This window comes from Carassius carassius, chromosome 6, assembly GCF_963082965.1.
Source record: "Carassius carassius chromosome 6, fCarCar2.1, whole genome shotgun sequence".
In the NCBI taxonomy this organism is placed as follows: domain Eukaryota; kingdom Metazoa; phylum Chordata; class Actinopteri; order Cypriniformes; family Cyprinidae; genus Carassius; species Carassius carassius.
This window is the reverse complement of record NC_081760.1, coordinates 14,518,296-14,539,054: the sequence shown is the minus strand read 5'-3', so window position 1 is coordinate 14,539,054 and position 20,759 is coordinate 14,518,296. Positions and strand designations below refer to the sequence as shown.

The 20,759-nt window shown below is 35.1% G+C and overlaps 2 protein-coding genes across 3 annotated transcripts in view; one reads left to right on the top strand and one right to left on the bottom strand.

Annotated features, from left to right (window-relative positions):
* Nucleotides 1-17,103, top strand: part of LOC132142400 (FERM, ARHGEF and pleckstrin domain-containing protein 1-like) — a 114,079-nt gene extending 96,976 nt beyond the window's left edge. The window contains exons 16-27 of the mRNA XM_059552223.1: nucleotides 3,954-4,087; nucleotides 7,235-7,316; nucleotides 7,678-7,915; nucleotides 7,997-8,127; nucleotides 8,233-8,301; nucleotides 8,981-9,070; nucleotides 9,596-9,678; nucleotides 11,089-11,201; nucleotides 11,991-12,154; nucleotides 15,462-15,569; nucleotides 15,726-15,877; nucleotides 16,541-17,103. Of these exons, the coding sequence (XP_059408206.1) occupies nucleotides 3,954-4,087; nucleotides 7,235-7,316; nucleotides 7,678-7,915; nucleotides 7,997-8,127; nucleotides 8,233-8,301; nucleotides 8,981-9,070; nucleotides 9,596-9,678; nucleotides 11,089-11,201; nucleotides 11,991-12,154; nucleotides 15,462-15,569; nucleotides 15,726-15,877; nucleotides 16,541-16,622 (1,446 nt within the window). The 3' untranslated portion in view covers nucleotides 16,623-17,103. The remainder of the gene's footprint in view (nucleotides 1-3,953; nucleotides 4,088-7,234; nucleotides 7,317-7,677; nucleotides 7,916-7,996; nucleotides 8,128-8,232; nucleotides 8,302-8,980; nucleotides 9,071-9,595; nucleotides 9,679-11,088; nucleotides 11,202-11,990; nucleotides 12,155-15,461; nucleotides 15,570-15,725; nucleotides 15,878-16,540) is intronic.
* Nucleotides 17,104-18,493: 1,390 nt separating this feature from the next.
* Nucleotides 18,494-19,614, bottom strand: LOC132141881 (gamma-glutamylaminecyclotransferase B-like). 2 transcript variants are annotated; one of them, XM_059551536.1, is made up of 2 exons: nucleotides 19,543-19,614; nucleotides 18,494-19,075 (listed from the first exon to the last, which is right to left on the bottom strand). In XM_059551536.1, exon 2 carries the CDS (start codon nucleotides 19,051-19,053, stop codon nucleotides 18,586-18,588), a length of 468 nt encoding a protein of 155 aa, XP_059407519.1. In that variant the 5' UTR covers nucleotides 19,054-19,075; nucleotides 19,543-19,614; the 3' UTR covers nucleotides 18,494-18,585. The 2 variants fall into 2 exon arrangements, with proteins under 2 accessions (XP_059407519.1, XP_059407518.1); XM_059551535.1 differs by lacking the exon at nucleotides 19,543-19,614 and adding an exon at nucleotides 19,414-19,464.
* Nucleotides 19,615-20,759: the final 1,145 nt, after the last annotated feature.

Sequence of the window (20,759 nt, the reverse complement as noted above, 5' to 3'; positions counted from 1 at the left end):
CTTCCTCCTCACTCTTAACCTCAACATGGTCCCTGACACATCACTTACCCCTCCACATGTCATCTTTCGACGTAACCTACGCACACTTTCACCCTCCCGGCTATCTGCAATGGTTTCATCTTCACTTCCTTCCTCTAAACTGTTTGCATCTTTGGATGCTAACAGTGCTACTGATACTTTCTGCTCCACTCTTACATCTTGTTTAGACACAGTTTGCCCCTTATCTTCCAGGCCAGCCCGTAAGACCCCTTTTGCCCCTTGGTTATCTGATGTTCTACGTGAACACAGTTCTAAGCTTAGAGCTGCTGAAAGGGTGTGGCGCAAGTTCAAAAATACTACTGACCTTAATGTTTACCAGTCACTCCTATCTTCTTTCTCTGCTAATGTCTCCACTGCTAAAATGACATACTACTATAACAAAATTAACAATTCGTCTAACTCTCGCATGCTTTTTTAAAACATTTTCCTTACTTCTTTGTCCTCCTCCTCCCCCTCCTGCTTCATCTCTAATAGCTGACGACTTCGCAACATTTTTCATTAATAAAATTAAACGCATTAGTGCACAATTTTCCACACCACAATTAGTCAAGCTCATATCACCAGCAAACTTACACTCATTTACATCCTTCTCTTCACTCTCTGAGGCAGAAGTCTCAAAACTCATTCTTTCTAATCACCCTACTACTTGCCCGCTTGATCCTATTCCATCTCATCTCATCTCCTTCAAGCCATTTCTCCTGCAGTTGTACCTGCACTCACTCACATCATCAACACATCCCTCCACACTGGTGTTTTTCCCTCATCATTTAGACAGGCATATATAACTCCACTATTTAAGAAACCCAACCTCAACCCATCTCTTTTAGAGAACTACAGACCAGTTTCCTTTCTTCCTTTCATTCCAAAAACACTTGAATGAGCTGTGTTCCACCAAGTCTCTACATTTCTCACACACAACAACCTCCTTGACAGCAACCAATCTGGCTTCAGAAGTGGACATTCAACTGAGACGGCCTTGCTCTCAGTTGTTGAATCTCTAAAACTGGCAAGAGCAGAATCCAAATATTCAGTACTTATTCTGCTTGATCTGTCCGCTGCTTTTGACACGGTTAACCACCAGATCCTCCTATCAACCCTACTGGCAAAAGGCATCTCAGAAACCACACTTCAATGGTTTGAGTCTTACCTATCAGATAGGTCCTTCAAAGTATCTTGGAGAGGTGAGGTGTCCAATTCACAACATCTAACTACTGGAGTGCCTCAGGGCTCAGTTCTTGGACCACTTCTCTTCTCTGTCTACATTGCATCATTAGGTTCTGTCATTCAGAAACATGGCTTTTCATACCACTGCTATGCTGATGACACTCAACTCTACCTCTCATTCCATCCTGATGATCCGACGGTAGCTATTCACATCTCAGCTTTTCTAACAGACATTTCTTCCTGGATGATGGACCATCACCTTCAACTCAGCCTTGCCAAGACAGAACTGCTTGTGATTCCAGCAAATCCATCGTTTCATCACAATTTCACCATCAAGTTAGGCACATCAACCATAACTCCTTCAAAAACAGCTAGAAGCCTTGGAGTTATGATTGATGATCAGCTGACTTTCTCAGACCACATTGCTAAAACTGTCTGATCCTGCAGATTTGCTTTATTCAACATCAAGAAGATCAAGCCCTTTCTTTCGGAACATGCTGCACAACTCCTTGTTCAAGCCCCTATTCTGTCCAGGCTGGACTATTGCAATGCCCTCTTGGCAGGTCTACCAGCCAATTCTATTAAACCTTTACAATTAATTCAGAACGCGGCAGCAAGTTTAATTTTTAATGAGCCAAAAAAGAATACATGTCACACCTCTGTTTATCAATTTGCACTGGCTTCCAATAGCTGCTCGCATAAAATTCAAGGCATTGATATTTGCCTACAAAACTACCACTGGCTCTGCACCCATTTACCTAAATTTGTTACTTCAGACTTATGTGTCCTCTAGAAGCTTGCGTTCTGCAAGTGAACGTCGCTTGATTCTGCCATCCCAAAGAAGCACAAAGTCACTTTTACGGACTTTTAAATTAAATGTTCCCTCCTGGTGGAATGACTTCCCCAACTCAATTCGGCCAGCTGAGTCCTTAACCATCTTCAAGAATCGGCTTAAAACACATCTCTTCCATCTTTATTTGACCCTCTAACTTTAACGCTCACTATTCTAATTCTATTCTTTAAAAAAATCTAACTACCTTTCTAATCTTTTTGTATTCTATTTTCTTTTCATGCTACGTGTACCGTGTTAACCTAACTGAGACTTGTTATAGCACTTATATATCATTGCTCTTTTTGTTGTTTTTGATTGCTTCCACTGTCCTCATCTGTAAGTCACTTTGGATAAAAGCGTCTGCTAAATGAATAAATGTAAATGTAAATAATTAACAGTTATTCTAGGGTTTTCCGGATAATTGTTAGCATGGTTGCAGAGTTTTTCTTTTTAAGTTGGTTTATACTGTGTACTTAATAAGCATTAGGGTGTTGTGGTTAATTACCAGAATGTTGCTAGGTGGTTGCTAGGGCTGTCAAAACGGCTGAAAAGCTAAATTCAAATTTTGTGCTTAAATATTATCAAAATTCGAATTATATTCAAATTTAAAATGCATAATTTCAGTAAGGGTAAAGAAAAGCTTTTCTCTTATTTTCTCCTGAGGCCAAAAGAGGGCGCATCATGTATAAGATAATATGACTATCTGTGAAAAAAGTGCATAATGTTTAAAATAATGTTTATAAACCAATTATAATTAGGTTGCTTAAACAACTATAAACAAAACGGTATCATGTATGTATTCATTGTTTAATACAAAGGGTAGAAAGCCAATCACACAGAGTACATTTTTCATTTAAAAACAGGAGTTAAAAAAACGGCAATAAATCTCCAGATTTTTTTTTTGAACTTGCTTTAATTTTACATGGCTATCTAAACATGTGGCATTCTTTTGCAAGACATGAGTGTAATGGTGATATGATGTCCTTCTAGAAAATGTGCGAAATATGCATTCTGTGTGAATGGCTTGGTTTCAGTTTTGACGTGAACAAGATCTTATCTGCATTGATGTTCTCTTTTCTAGTGGCTTCAACTGTGTTGGTTGACAAAAACATTAAAATGCAATGACAAGTACACAGGGGCGTGTCTAGAGCATTTTCAGTGGGGGGGCCATGCTGGGGCACTGCCTCCAAATGGGGTGGCCGCCCGTGACCAAAAAAAAAGCTAAATTCTACAGTATATTACGTGAATCCTATTGATTTTATTTAATTTTTTTACTTGAATAAAAAAACACTTGTGTGTTTTGTGGAATGTGGATTTTTATTTTAAATTCGATGAATATTCGAAATTCAAATATTTTTTGACAGCCATATTGGTTGCTAAGGTTTTCCAGTTGTTAGTGAGTTCTGTATAATCAACCAGCATGTGGTTCCAGATTTTTTTTGCTCGATGCTTTTGAGTTTTTGGTTGGTTGCTAGTGTGTCAAGGATTCTTGGGTGGTTTCTAGTGTGTTTCTTGGTGTAGATTTTTTTTTTGCAAGGACTGAAGTCACAGTTGATGTTTTGTAGTGTCCAGAACATGAGAATAAAGACACAAAGAGTCTTTATTTATGGATTCTTCGGCCATCACGTCACACAGTCTGTTTGAGATAGTCATCGCACTGTGTCTGCTGATCTCATGTTTGGATCTATATAAAGAAGTCAAATGGTTTTATAGTGTTTGATGCGATGATAGAAAACATCTACAAAAGCATCAGGGGGTTGATGTGTTCCTCCATTTACTGTAGATGGTTTAAAGGCTTAAATCATGGATAATTGAATAAGAGTTTGATGAGCTACATTCTTCTACAACTCATGCAGAACATGAATGTTATGAAAATATTCTATTCTTATGTTTCTCTTCCCTTCCTGTATTTTTTCAGTCCTTTCAGAAGTCGGTAGGGAAGGATGAAGCCTTGCCGGATTCCTTGAGGAATCTCATATTTTCCAATTTTGAACCAGTGTACAAGTTTCATGAGACCTTTCTGAAAGACGTGGAGCAGCGACTGGCTCAGTGGTGTGTATTTCAGTTAAATTTGTTTGTTATGTTGGTGTCAGGAATGTGTACAAACTGCTCTAACCATAACAGATACTCCTCAATGTGTCATTCAGTATTTTAATACATTGTTTGATGCCTTTTCATCTGCTAGTCAAACAATAATTATGCCAAATAAGATCTAGTTGGTCATAACATGGCATGAAATTAACCTCACATGATTTAAATTCTTAGGCCATATTACCCAGCAAAATATCAGAGAAAAATTATTTATATTTATATTTTACATACAGAAAATTTGAAAATGAAATTATTTTCATTTTTCAACACATTTTTCATATTTCAGCAATTAAACATTTTCTGCTACATTTCGGGCCTAACAAAACCCTTCATGTTCAGAATATTGCATAACTGGTTTTTACTGGCAAGACTTTTTAAATCACCACACAATTTTTCTAGTCACTAAATACACCAGCATTTATCAACCTTGACCAGGATCAATATTATTTGTAAAATGTATAAATATGAATATTTATTGATAGTATTTTAAAATAATTATTTATATAATATAAAAATTTGCCAATTACTATTGTATTATCATTTTATTTTAATTATTTTAGAATAAATATATATATATATATATATATATATATATATATATATATATATATATGTATATATATGTATATATATATATATACATATATATATATATATATATGTATATATATATATATATATATATATATATATATACATACATATATATACATATATATATATATATATATATATATATATATATATATATATATATATATATATATATATATATATATATACATATATATATATACATATATACATATATATACATATATATATATATATATATATATATATATATATATATATATATATATATATATATATATATATAGTTTGTGTGTGTGTGTGTGTGTATATATACATATTTCCGTATTATCCAAATTAACATTGTACCATCAGCCACACTTGCCATTTCATGTCTTTTCAAACATAAGTCACTAGAAATGTTGTAAAAGCATTAAGTCATGGCACACAGAACAAACCTGTAGTTTCAGACTACACACATAACGTGGTCTGACTGTATCTGTTGCAGCGCTGCCAACTTAAATGTTCTCCAGCGTGGCTGTAATGTTTAATACTGCTCTGTGGGGAGCGGGTTAGGACTCATGTTAAAGGACAGGATGATAAATGGAGGTTTTTGCGTGTGATGGCTGGTGTGATGGCTCTCAGTCTGGAGCAGGGAATGGCTCAACAGCGTGATAGATGACACCGAGTTCACTGATGTTCAAAGACTCAGTAAGTCTGCGTGGGTCGATGTGCAACAGAGACATCTACTGGATGATATAAGAACTTCAGTTCACTAAGAACTAAAACTCATTTACTCACCCTTATGAAGTTCAAATCTATGTGACTTACTTTCCTCCGTCTAACAAAAATGGAAATGTTTAGCCAAATTTACAGCACGCTCATGCATTGAAAGTAAATAGAGACTGGTGCTGTGAAAAGGGAAAAAGATATAATAAATATTATTAGTAATTTTAAGATATATTTTTTATTTTATACAGGTGCAGGACATATAATTAGAATATCATCAAAAATGTATTTCACTAATTTCATTCAAAAAGTGAAACTTGTATATTATATTCTTTCATTACACACAGACTGATATATTTCAAATGTTTATTTCTTTTAATTTTGATGATTATAACTGAAAACTAAGGAAAATCTCAAATTCAGTATCTCAGAAAATTAGAATATTTTGAAAAGGTTCAATATTGAAGACACCTGGTGTCACACTCTAATCAGCTAATTAACTCAAAACACCTGCAAAGCCTTTAAGTGGTCTCTCAGTCTAGTTCTGTAGGCTACAAAATCATGGGGAAAACTGCTGACTTGACAGTTGTCCAAAAGACGACCATTGACACCATGCACAAGGAGGGCAAGACAGAAAAGCTCATTGCTAAAGAGGCTGGCTGTTCACAGAGCTCTGTGTCCAAGCACATTAATAGAGAGATGAAGGGTAGGAAAAGATGTGGTAGAAAAAAAGCAATAAAGATAACCACACCCTGGAGAGGATTATGAAACAAAACCCATTCAAAAATGTGGGGGAGATTCACAAAGAGTGGACTGCAGCTGGAGTCAGTGCTTCAAGAACCACTACGCATAGACATATGCAAGACATGGGTTTCAGCTGGTGCATTCCTTGTGTCAAGTCACTCTTGAACAACAGACAGTGTCAGAAGCGTCTCGCTTTAAAAAGGACTGGACTTCTGCTGAGTGGCCCAAAGTTATGTTCTCTGATGACAGTAAATTTTGCATTTCCTTTGGAAATCAAGGTCCCAGAGTCTGGAGGAAGAGAGGAGAGGCACACAATCGACGTTGCTTGAGGTCTAGTGTAAAGTTTCCACAGTCAGTGATGGTTTGAGGTGCCATGCCATCTGCTGGTGTTGGTCCACTGTGTTTTCTGAGGTTCAAGGTCAATGCAGCCGTATACCAGCAACAGGACTTGGCACCTGCACACAGTGCCAAAGCTACCAGTACCTTGTTTAAGGACCATGGTATCCCTGTTCTTAATTGGCCAGCAAACTCGCCTGATCTTAACGCCATAGAAAATCTATGGGGTATTAAGAAGAGGGAGATGTGATATGTCAGACCCAACAATGCAGAAGAGCTGAAGGCCACTATCAGAGCAACCTGGGCTCTCATAACACCTGAGCAGTGCCACAGACTGATCGTCTCCATGCCACGCCACATTGCTGCAGTAATTCAGGCAAAAGGAGCTGTACATGCTCATACTTTTCATTTTCATAGTTTTTAGTTGGCCAATATTTCTAAAAATCCTTTCTTTGTATTGGTCTTAAGTAATATTCAAATTTTCTGAGATACTGAATTTGGGATTTTCCTTAGTTGTCAGTTATAAACATCAAAATTAAAAGAAATAAACATTTGAAATATATCAGTCTGAGTGTAATAAATGAATATAATATACAAGTTTCACTTATGAATGGAATTAGTGAAATAAATAAACTTTTTGATGATATTCTAATCATATGACCAGCACACACACACACACACATATATATATATATATAGTAAAATAATTCTATTCATTGTTCCCAGGGAAGGCAGATCTAATGCACACATCAAAGGAGACTTCCAGCGTATTGGAGATGTCATGCTGAAGAATATCCAGGGTTTGAAGGTCAGAACATCTAGATCTGTCTGTGATCCTCATTGATATCAGTGAGATATGGGTTTTGGACATTTTGTTGTTCTCTAGATCTTGCCTGTGAGATATAACATGGGAATATAAAATTGGAAATTAAATGCGAAATAAAAATTATCATACAAATGTTTGAAAACAAAATAATAATAATTCTGTATAATTATTACCATTGCATTCTTTGAGTATCATCATCCACTATCATGACACATCAAGATAATGTGTTTTTGTCCATGGTATGATGGTAACACTATTGTATTCTTTGAAGTACCATAGTATAATTATTACCTGATGCCACCACCACAGATGAATTAACTCAATGAACTCTTTGGCTTCTCAGCTGCTGACAGCTAATTTTCAGAAGCATTCAGAGTCGTTGCTGGAGCTGGAGAGGATGTGTCGCTCGTCCCGGAAGCTGGAGGGTCTGTGTCGAGACTTTGAGCTCCAGAAGGTCTGTTACCTGCCGCTCAACATCTTCTTCCTGCGGCCGCTGCACCGCCTCATACACTACAAACAGATCCTTGAGCGACTCTGCAAACACTATCCACCGACACACGACGACTTCAGAGACTCGCGAGGTACAGTACTACATCGGACAGCTGCTTTAGCCTCCAATCTCAGTTCTTTAATGTTCTAAAGATGCTTTACGTCTGTTCCAGCTGCGCTTGCTGATGTTTCTGAGATGGTTGTGCAGCTTCACGGCACCCTCATGAAGATGGAGAACTTCCAGAAGCTTCTAGAGCTCAAGAAAGACCTCACTGGCATCGACAGTCTTGCACTACCTGGACGGGTTAGTTCATAATAGTTCAAAAATGACTCCATCATGTTCCTGAATATGAGCGAGTTATGAATGCTTTGATCTCTCTTGTTGACCTGGTTGTGTCTGTTTTGTCAGGAGTTTATCAGACTTGGTTGTCTCAGCAAACTCTCTGGAAAGGGTCTACAGCAGAGAATGTTCTTCTTGGTGAGAGCTGCTTGCTTATACACACGCATATACTAGTTACATAGTACTAGACTTCTTACAGCTAGATGGTTTGCTAGAGTTATGATTTATTTCAGAATTTATTATCCTTTGATTTTATATTTTATAATATTTTTTTTTTATTAGTTTGTTTAATTTGTATATTAGCAGTTTTTTTGTTTTATTGTATTGTTTTTAGTTTTATATTTGTTTTCTATTCATTTATCATTGTATGTTTTTTTATTTATTTTTTATTCATTAATGTTTTATTTGATCATATTTTTTATTTTATTTAGTTTATTTTTTAATGATTTATATTGTAGTTTTTGTAAAATTGTAATGTTTTATTTTTGTTCTTTATGTTATGTATTTTTTCTTTCATTTTTATTATTGTTTATTTTATTTTGTTTTATTTTTAAATTTTTTATTTATTTGTTTTTTTTTATATTTTGTGTTTTATTTAATTTTATTACTAAAGCAAAGTATTGATTTCATAAAAATAAAGAAATAAAAACCTACCATGTTATTACAGTATGTTTTTTGGAATTACTCTGGAAATACTATGATGTTGTGTTTAAAGTGCCTTGTAATGCCAATCTAAGGGAATCATCTTTCTTGATGTTTTTAGGAGAGGTAAAGTAATGAACGCTAATGTATTAATATGTCTTGATTTTGTTTTCAGTTCAATGATGTTCTGATGTACACGAGTCGAGGGATGACGGCCTCCAATCAGTTCAAAGTGCATGGCCAGCTTCCTCTGTATGGCATGACGGTGGGTAATATTTAATCCGTTTTTGACTTGGACATAAACACTGATGCTTCCTTCAGGTCTATGCATATATTATATAACTCTTTTCACTGACTGTGCTTTTCAATATACAACAACATTCCCTGTGTTTTAGTGCACACTGACTGTTTGGCCACGTTCCCGCTGCCTCCATCTCTAGTTACTAATTGCACATTTACACAAACAGGAGCTCCATTGTTCTGCTGGCCACAGCTCCAGCGCTTCTCCCGCAAAATTGCATATTGCATATAAATGTAATTATCCAGAAACACACAGCATTCAGATGTTAAAATTGCCGTCTTGATGAGGTTTTAATTGAAAAATAATGAATGCTTATATTCAGACCTCGGTACATTAATGATGAAATTAATTTATGCAGAAATTAGTTTTATTTTTCTTCTTTTGACTTTGAGGAGAAATAAGTGTGTACATTTCTGTGTAAAATGCATCCACTTGGTCAGCATGTTTCTAACTGATGGGTTAATGTATTATGTTGGTCTGTTTGTGTAGATATGTGAAAGTGAGGACGAGTGGGGCGTCCCACATTCCTTCACTTTGTTTGGACAAAGACAGTCCGTGGTCGTGGCTGCCAGGTAATTAACATGTTCACTAGCTAACATTTTCAGAGTTTAACTGGTTGATTATTTCATGGGCGGCTGGCTTTATGCTTATCTGTGTCCATGCTCTCTTATGTCCTTGTCTGTCTGAGGAAAATGGTTTAAAGATCAAATGGCAGGTTCAACGTGCAAATGAAAGATAAAAAAAGTTGGTCTACTTTCCTTTTAAATGTGCGTCGAGCTCAAGAAATTCATGGGAGCATCATGATTATATAAATTGTGAAATGCAGTTCCAAGAAAATCACATTCAGTATCAGCAGATTGCAGAGTTATGCAATGTTATTGTTCTGTGATCTAGTGCAGATGTGTTGCAACATTACATAAAAACTGTTTCAAATAGATTTACTGAAATGAGATTGGAGAAAATATATACTGAATGAGTACAACAGAAAAAAGAAAAAAAAAGTAACTACAATCCTTTTTTGAATTATTCTTTAAAAAAAAGCAGCAGTAATAGTTGTAGAATTATTAATAATCTTAATAATTATATATTATTATTTATATTACTATTACTACTAATAATAGTAATAGTAAACATTTTTTGTTATTTATAATGTAGAAATGATAATAATAATTGTACTAATAATATTAATCAGATAATAAGACTTTTTGTTTTTAATAATAATAATAAGTAGTAGTAGTAGTAGTAGCACATTTAATTATATGAATAATAATATTCATAATAATAATAATAATAGTAATAACAGGGCTCAACTCAGTCGGGACCAGTGGTTCAAATTATTACTTGCCCTGCCAACATTTTCACTGGCCCTGCCACAAAAAATAAATAAATAAATAGAGTAAATAAGAACAAATGAACAAATTACACGCAATAGCACAACTGAATATATAGAAAAAAGATACAAATGAAATGATTTAGGATTTTATGTTTGTAGGTGTCCATGTACAGATATTTAATAATCACATGTAAAATAACATTGCATATTCTTCACTGTGTTGCACCTTGATTTTTCATAGCCATTTGAAATAAGTGGTAACCGCTTTAATTTAATCATGAATCGTTTAAAAAAAAAAATAAGACTGTATAATTTCAAAATTTAAAGCTAAAACAGAATGTTCTAAGTTTTGAGCTTTGTGAAATTATGCTACATAAAATACCTGCATGAAACCGAAACAGCAGACAGGCTGAATGAGATGCAGTTTTACTCTCTGACAGCAGGAGGCGCTTATAGAACAGCAGATTTTATTTGGTTACTGCTGTAAATAAAGCAGCGCTGCGCTGTTAGCACTACTTTAAATGCATTATACTGAGACAAGATGAAAAGAAACAACTATGTACTGCCCTGCAATTATCTTAATATTATCACTGTTTTAGCACTTTAATTGACAGTAGCTGCAGTACTGACATCCACATTCCCTCCACAGTTCAGCGTCTGAGATGGAGAACTGGGTGGAGGACATCAAGATGGCCATTGAACTGGCGGACAAATGCAATGGCCCCTCGGCTGAGATCCTGTCCAGCAGTTTCACCGACAGCAGTAAGTCACTGACCGTTTTCCCATTTCATTATCTTCATGTTAACTACTCTGATCTGACACAGGCCAATGCTTACGAAGAGCTTCTAGACATAGAAATATCTGATTCAGATGAGTAGTGCTATGATGTTTTGTTGTCTAATGCAATGACGTGCATATGTTTTTGAGTGTGTCAAAAGAGCAGTAGTGAACGGTGTATGCGCTGGATCTCAGCATCATGTTTCACAGGTTTCCAGTCCTGCAAACCTTCAGCAGCTCTTCTTCATGTCAGTCTGCTACACACACATGCTGCTTTCTTCTGCTTATTCACGTCAACTAAATCTTTTCAGCTTTTTTTCATCATATCCTGTCGTCTAGACATGGAGGTTGATGTCATTGTGAAGAGACCGTTTGCTCGTTGTTCTCTCTTGTGACCTGATGCATGAACTCACACCCGATTTCAGTGTATTGATAGTTTTGATTGCCTGTCATCGTGTCTCATATTTGACCGTATGAAAACCTTTCTGACTTCAGAGGACAACATCTACCTGCTTTACATTGAATGTTGTCATTTTCTGTGAAATATGTTTGTTTGCTTGCTTATTAATTTATTAATATTATTATTACTTATATGTGGCATACATTATTTACTTAATTAATTTGACATCAAATTATTATCATTATTAGTTGATATCAGTACCTGATATTGCTATTGTTCTCTGCATTTACCATGGTGTACAAACATATAAGCTATCGATATCACAAACTTTCATTCTTTTCTTGTTAAATGGCTGCTCTTCCCATATTTCCCAGAATCTCCTGAGGAATCTAGCGCTGACCAGGAATCAGAAGATGACCTGAGTGCCTCACGGACGTCTCTTGAGCGGCAGACGCCTCACCGTGGTAACACCACGGTTCACGTGTGCTGGCATCGCAACACCAGCGTGTCCATGGTGGATTTTAGCGTAGCGTTAGAGGTACCGGAGCACAGCTGTCCTGTTCCAGAGCTCCAGTCTCTGTGTTTGTGTTTAACCTTCCTCTCTTTCTCTTCCTCTGGGAACTGCGACTGTGTTCAAGGTGTCACTCGTAATTGGTCCCACATGGAATTTGTGCACCATTCGACATTTTCAAGATTATAAATCTGAAATGAAACATGTTAAATAAAGCAGAGGGTTTCATTGGTAGCTGAAAGCATTATCAGATTCACTCACCTTGAATGTGGAAAATAATCATGTACAAGTGTGCAAACACATGAAGCTGAATAAATTACAGAATTTACATTGACTGCACTAAATCCAGCTCTTAATGAATGTTTCTGTCTAACTATCCAGTTCAAATATCTACAAATCCTTGATACAGGATAATTTTTTTTCTTTGAGAAGCAGCACTGCATAAGTTAAATTTAGATTTTAAAACAAATATGCATTTTATTTTATTTATAACTTTGTATTTGATATTTAACTAGTACTTTATTTATATACTATACTATATACTATATTTTGAAATATAATTAAAATGTTAAATAACTGTTTTCTATTATAATAATAAATGGAAGTTATTTATGTTATGCAAAGCTGATTTTTCAGCATCAATACAGTCTTCAGTGTCCCATGATCCTTCAGAAATCATTTTAACATATGCCGATTTGATGCTCAAACATGCATTAATGATTATTATCATTGTTATAATCAGTTGTGCTGCTTCATATTTTTATATAAAAATTAAAATATATTTTATTTCAGGATTATTTGATGAAAAAGTTCAGAAGAACAGCATTTATTTAAAATAGCAAGCTTTTGTAACCTAAATGTCTTTACTTTCACTTGATCAATTTAATGCATCCTTGCTGAATTAAAAAAAATAAAATAAAAATATATATATATATATAGATAGATAGATAGATAATTTTTATATATAGATAGATAGATAGATAGATAGATAGATAGATAGATAGATAATTTATATATATATATATATAAATATCTTATTTGTTTTGAGGATTTTTAGATGTTTTTAATGGAAAGACATTCTAAACTCATGAAAAAGTGTTTTTGCAGTCTTTATTAGATAAGTCTTGAACATTCAGGTTCCTGCTGTCCTCTTCCTCATGTTGTTTCCTCTTCCTCGTGTTGTTTCCTCTTCAGATCTCCAGGCTGTTTCGTTTCTTCCTCCTCGTTCGGATTCTGTCTGTGTCCCAGTGTGTCTCTCATGTCTCTCTCTGTGTTTGTGTTTCTCTGTCCTGCGCTGTGTTAGAGGACCCTAGTCCAGTCAGTCTGTCAGAGGCTCCCATTGCGGCCCCTCTCAGGGCCCAGGGGCCCGTGTCTCTCTCTCTGGTGTGTTGGTATCGTGTCCAAAGCCTCTGCTTTAGTGAAACCTGCAGGAATAGAGAGGTAAAACATGGACGCTGTATAATGTACCATTTCACTTACAATGATTTGTTTGTTTAGCAGATGTTAATGTACAATAAAAGCTAACTGAATAAAAAAAAAAAAAAAAAAAAAAAAAAAAAATTTTAATTAAATTGTTTATAATATATATATTTCTTTCAATTAGAAATAATTTATTTAAAAAGAAATACTTAAATGAAAATGAGAAATGTTGCCTTGGCAGCTAACAAAAAAAAAAAAAAAAAAAGCTGAAGTACTTAAATTACTAAAACTAGAACTTAAATAAGAAGGAATTAAAATTAAATGCATATTAAAAGATCTAATAAAAATAAAAGCACATTAAGTAGCAGCGGTATTTCATTCCATTTTTAATTTCTAATAATAATATGCCATGTTATTTTATTTCACTTTAATTTTACAGTTTTATTTATTTGTTGTGAGAATAATAATAACAATAGTAGTACTTCTAATAATACTAATACCAATAATGCACATAACTAAACTACTCATATAAAACTAAAACCTATTTCAAATGATTAATATATACTACAAGAATACTGTATATGAATGTTAAAATAACTCTGCTTCATATGGCAGGAGTGGATATGATGTCCCTGCAGTTTATCAGCAGAAACGTCACACAGTCAATGATTTGTTCAGGTGAAAGATTGTTAGAGGTTTATATTACTGCCCTTTATTGAACAAGCTGCTCATAACTGAGCTGGACTTTCAACATCTGTGCACATATAATAACTAATATGGATGCATTTATCAAATGCCAATTGGTTTGTCGTGTCCTCTGAACACTGACTGTACTTTGGGTTGTGATGGGGTTTCAGTTCAGTGCCTTTCTCTCTTTGAATGTTGTTGAATGTCTTTGAATGTTCTTCAGTTGTTCTCTAACTGCACACATGTGACACTATGTATCAGTGTTTTAACCTGCGTCTTGAAGAGGACTCGAGAGACGTTCATATAGGATGCGTTTCTGCATTTAAAACATTTAGAATGGTGTGGAACTCTTTTAACTAGACACTGCAACAATAAATGCAGCGATCATACCCTGAAATGCTGAATAAACTGAGATGCAATTACATGGCCAAAGATGTCTGTCTGACACGTGAACATGAACTAACAATTAAAAGGAGTGCAGACAGTCCGCAAGAACACATCCTGTATGAATGACCCTATTTCTGTTCAGATGTGCAGTTTATCAACAGTAAAATTAGATGAACATGGTGACACTTTATGCTGCCAGTCTCATACCTTTGTTGTGCTCAGGGTCCAAAATATACAGCTGTACACACACACACACACACACACACACACACACACACAAAAAATTGCCTTTGCTAAATAAAAACCAAATAACTGGCCTAATGGCCTCTGACCCTTTTGGAAACTGAAAACTGCAATTTTTAAATTGTGATTATATTGATTGTATTGTGATTTGCATTAAATGCATGATTTGAATCACAATATAAGAGAGACTGACATCAGTGATGAGACAATCAAATATATTTGATTACTAAATACTAGATAATATTTGTATCATTGATGTAGTTATAGTTTTGTTAATAGATTTTAATATTTTCTGTGTTCACTTTAATTTGAAAGTTATGTATTTATTTTTTTTAAATTAATTTATTAGTTTTAGTTTAGGCAACAAGTTACAAATAGACACATGCACACACACACACACACACACACACACACACATATATATATATATATATATATATATATATATATATATATATATATATATATATATATATACCTAAAAATGTAATGTATTATTAGTTATCATTAATATAAATGCTGTTGATTTTGGACCCTGGTTGTATCTGAAGGATTTTCTCTGTTTTTTTTTCTTTCCTTTTTTGTCTTTATTGTTCAGAATCAGTTGTCTGGGAACCTGCTGAGAAAGTTCAAAAACAGCAACGGTTGGCAGAAGTTATGGGTGGTCTTCACCAACTTCAGTCTGTTCTTCTACAAAACACACCAGGTCCGAAAAGTTCATAAAATATTACTATTAACACTAAATTATTTCTTAATATTGACTATTATTAATGTTTTACACACATTTGAATTGATTCTGTGAGCAGAATGCGAGTAATGTGGCAGGAGTCTTTGGCTGTATTTAATCTGAGTCTTTTTGCAGGATGAATATCCTCTGGCCAGCCTTCCTCTTCTGGGATACTCCATCACCATTCCCTTGGAGTCTGAGAACATCCATAAAGACTACGTCTTCAAGCTCCATTTCAAATCACACGTCTACTATTTCAGATCTGAGAGCGAGTACACGTTTGAGAGGTACGAGCACAGTTTGAGCACAGAGGCTTATTGTCAACACTGCCCTGTGACTTTTATTAATAAAATAGCTTTAATACTGAATCACTATATTATATTTCTCAGCAACAAGGAGGTAACTAAACTCACAGCTTCATTGTTTGTATAGAGTAATAATAAAAAATAATAATAAATAATAATAAACTAAAACTGCCAGTAGGTGGTGCTAATGTCTTAATGATTAAGTCATCGAGTCATTTATTCATTCATTTGATTCATTCAAATGGCTGATTCATTCAGGAGTGAAGTAAATGGTTCTTTATGAATGGTTCATTGAATCATTAGGCTTGTTCGACTTGAAGCGGATTATCATCATCAGACCGATGGGTGTGTGACATCAAAAGCACAAGGAGTCGTCTGCTCTATAAGCTCTTTCGGTTCTTTGAATCACTCTCGGGGTACTTTGATGTCATACACTGATCGGTCTGTGCATTGCGCATTGGTCTGTAATTATGTGTCTCCATATTTAATCTATTAAATTAGTTAATAGATAAATTACAAGCCCTATTTAAAACTTGATATTTCTTGTGGTCTATTCAGAACACTGGAAATTGAATCTCAATTCCTGTTGCACTGCATTGTGGGAAGCATTACTGACTCCATGTTTGTTGATATGTTGTGTTGTAGGTGGATGGAGGTGATCCGCAGTGCCACCTGCTCCTCCAGTTACATCCGCTCACTGAGCCGCAAAGAGCCGCAAGTCTACTGACCAAAGACCCTCGACAGTCTGCCTGATCACACACACACACGTCAGGTTCTCTATCAGGTCCTCTCAACACACTTTAACATGTTTCTTATGGAAGATTTTTGTGTGCTATATCGTTGTTTCACTTTATTGAAAAATTCAGAAGGCTTTGAATGGTTTTAGATGTGAATTTTTGTAAGTACATGAGAATATGGATTCAGTGCCAGGAAATACACATATTATCATAACATCAGGTCAAAGGGAAACACTTCCAGTTTTGCAGTTCATTTTAAATTTATAAGACACAAAATCCTTGTTAGTAAACAACAGTCCTCATTCATGAAATGCAAGAACTGATTTGTGTAAATCATTTGTAAGAATGCTTTCAGGAATGATTTTTTTTTTAAATTGAATGCAGTGGTCGAATGATGAATGAGATGATTTATGCTTTTGAATGTTTTATTGGTTTGTATATGAGAGTGTTCTATAAATGGTTTATTGAAGGCTTTAGTGTATGTGAGACTTGAATGTGACGTTTAATCTGAGGGTTTTACACATGAACTTCTTCTGTTGGTGTTTCATGAATGAGGCCTTATGTCTGGAAAAGCTGTAAGGGAAAAAGTTGTAATCTCTGGACTGTTTTTAAATTTAGAAACAATACTCTTTTATGACTGACTTCTGGTCTGATGTTTTTAAATGGCTGACGCGTTCTGTCTACATCTCAGTGAAAAAAAAACCAAACAAACAAAAAAACAACAATGTGCCGGTCATATTTCACTCCAAAATTGCTTGGAGAGAAAAAAAGAAAAAAAAAAAAACATTTTTAATAATTAAATTGTTTTTTTTGTTGTTTTTTTTGCATTAAAAATTGGCTTTTCACAATCATTTAGTTTTTCTTTTCTTTCATGACAATTTTTTTCCTGAATTTTTTATTATTGTAATGCCAACATATATGTAGTACAATTGTTACTTTACATAATGGTATTACTTTTTGTGCAAAATTAAAATTAATTCTCATTTTCATTAAAACACTATATTTTTATTCATTTTTTTCAGAAATATAACCTGTGCGCCTCAGCTCACCTGTAGACACATCTATGCACACGCTGGATTTGTAATGTTTTAGCTGGGTTTTACGGCACATGCTGCCTTCAAGCGTTTTTACCGCACTCAAACCTTTCTTTTGTAGGATATCATTTTTATACAAGTTTTGATACTAACTGTGAACCACTCCAAACTAGTTTGTCTGAGGGATTCGCTACATAATCAATCGCTCATAGTTTCACATTATTCTGTCGTGGTACAAGAAAAAAAAAAAAAAAAAAGGAATCCAGCTGCCTTTTGTCGAACTGCTTGAGTGCCAAAATTATTCTCTTTAACCTTTTTTTTTTAGCATTTTAATTATTTCTTAATGCGTATATATATATATATATATATATATATATATATATATATATACAATAACAACAATATGGATTATATGTTGGAAGTTATGTATGTTTGACACTGTGTGAACATGTTTAGAATAAACAAATCCATATATATATAGATGTGCTGCGTTTTTGTCATTTACCATCAGAAGTTGATCTAGGATGTCTTTTTCCTCCTGCGATCTGAAATATTACTCCTATTTATTTGCCAAAACGAAAAAATAAAATAAATTGTTTGCCACAGCTTTATTTCTGCTCTGAAAAATAAAATAAAATAAATCAAAACAGTAGTTAAAATAAAAACTAGTGCATTTCCTAATATTTTTTTCCTGTCTTTAATAAAAAAATAAAAATGCAGAAATTCCATACGTTAGTCAATTATATGCAAGGGAATAAATAGCTAAATCTCATTGTACTAAAAACAGAAATATAAATCTAATAAAACATAATAATGCAAAAAAAAAATTGTAAAACACCTGAATGGAAAGTGACATGACACTGGCAGGTGTGGTAAAATGTTAATTTCTGGACCCTGTGAACTGATACCATTACAGTATTTACTTGGGGCTTCTGCCCTCACCAGATACATATTCCAGTCCATGATCACCTTTCGAATCATAACTCTCATATGTTGGTTTCTGGAGCCAGTCGGGTTGATATGTTGTCGTGCTGTACACAAATGTCTCCACGAGGCTTTCAGGCTTCAGTGTGTTTTCCCCTTCACCGTCCCCGTCCTGCACCTCCAGCTGGACTGTAGTGCGCTGGTACATCTCCGGACAGCCCTCAAACCTGTCCAGGAAGTGCAGCATCTGCTGGTCCACGCTGTAGATTTCACCGTGGACACGCTGACCCGTCCCGGGCACGTTCAGCAGGAAGGGGATATTGTATTTGGTGGCGATCACGAGCGGGTATCGCTCTACAGTTCGGGCACGAGCGAGGAACTCTGCACGGCCGTTGGCCGCATCCAGCATCCTGAAGTTGGGCTGGCCTTTCTTCAGCGTCCCGTAGACGAAGACACGAGACATGAGAACCACAGGAAAGACGACACTAACAGAGAGACACATTCAAAATCAACTCACTGACACTTTATCAATTCAGTTTAATTTATTACATTTATTTAAAGAATTTAAACTTGTGACCCGTTAAGCATTATGTAAAGTTAGTAGTTTAAGAAAATGTTCTGATCTAAAATCTCAAAGGCGTTTTTAACACTGATGGCCCATGTGTTTTTAAATATTAGACGACAAAGTCTATAAACATTTGTATGAATTTATAACACCTTTGACATAATATATTTAAAAAAAAATAATAATAAAAGCATGATACTCGCTGATATTAGATCAGTTCTCCAAACATCTAAACGGGAAGAAAACGACTTATCTTACCAAATAATATAATGAATCCCCAACAACATCCACTGTACACTAGTCTAAGTCCACCAGTCAAGACAGGCAGCAGAATTCTCGGATAGCCTCATTTCATTGTTCATTGGATATAGTTGAGTTGTCACTCACCTGGAGTTTAACCAATTAAAGTTACCGTTTCATCGCGGGTCCCTCCTTCTGAATGTTTGCCGTTGCTACGAGATTTTCGGCTTCAGTGGGCGGAGCAAACATGAATATTCATGAGTTCACCGGACATGGGCGTGGAACTGAGAATTTTAGTTGACGTTCTCGGCAAGTTTAAAAGAATGTTTAAAAAATTGTAAATTCAAATTCTGTTAATACATACAGACAGGCAACAAGATAAAGTAATGTACAGTTTTAAGGCTTGTCAAACTACACACACTAATTACAGATTTTTTCATATTTGCTAAGACACCACTACACCCCATTCCCTGAACCAAATTTGTCAAACAAATCACTCTTTCTGCAAAACTTTAAACAAGATCGGGAAGTTTAGACAATGTTTGCAGATCTCATACACTTATTAAAAACTCTAAACACATTCTCACTCACTAAAACAGTTTGCGCTGTGATAAACTTGTGATGCAGAACCCTAAATACAAGAAAGCACAACTGCAGCACGGTTGTCAACGTACACAATATATCAATACGGTTCACACTTGTGTGTCTAAATATGTGATTGTACAAAATATAAGCCAGTTGAATGTGCACAGATGGTGTGGGTGCATCAATCAGTTTGAGAGGTAGGCCTACAGAAGAGTGGAGGAAGAAGAGTACGAGGAAGAGCAAGAACATTTCAGATAGCGACCGTGATTGACCATGTTCTGTGTGTGGACTGACAGAGGCAGGACAAAGAGTTCAACCTAATTTGAGCTAAACTGATTCTCTGTGGCCACCATAATGAGTTGGAAAGTTCAAAAGAACAGATAAGGGAGAGTGGAAGAGTCCTGTTTAGAATTTCAAGACTACCACGTTTCTGTAAGGTCGAAAAACTGGCCTGTGGTAACATCAGTGTGCTGTCTTGTCAAGGCTGGAACTATCACACTAGAGGGTATTTTTTTTTGGAGATTGTAAAAATGCATAAATTGTTCTGTGACTGATAGGTTTAGGTGTAGGGTTGGTGTAAGGCGATAGAAAATACAGTTTGTACAGTATAAAAACCATTATGCTTATGAGGAGTCCCAACAAGGATAGTGCACAGGACTCTGTGTGTTTTTGTGTGTGTTTATTGCAAAATATTTACTAAAAATATTTTTGTTTGTTTTTGTAACTGCACTGGACACTGTGGACAGTGTGTTCTCCATTTTTTGACGTAATGTCTCATG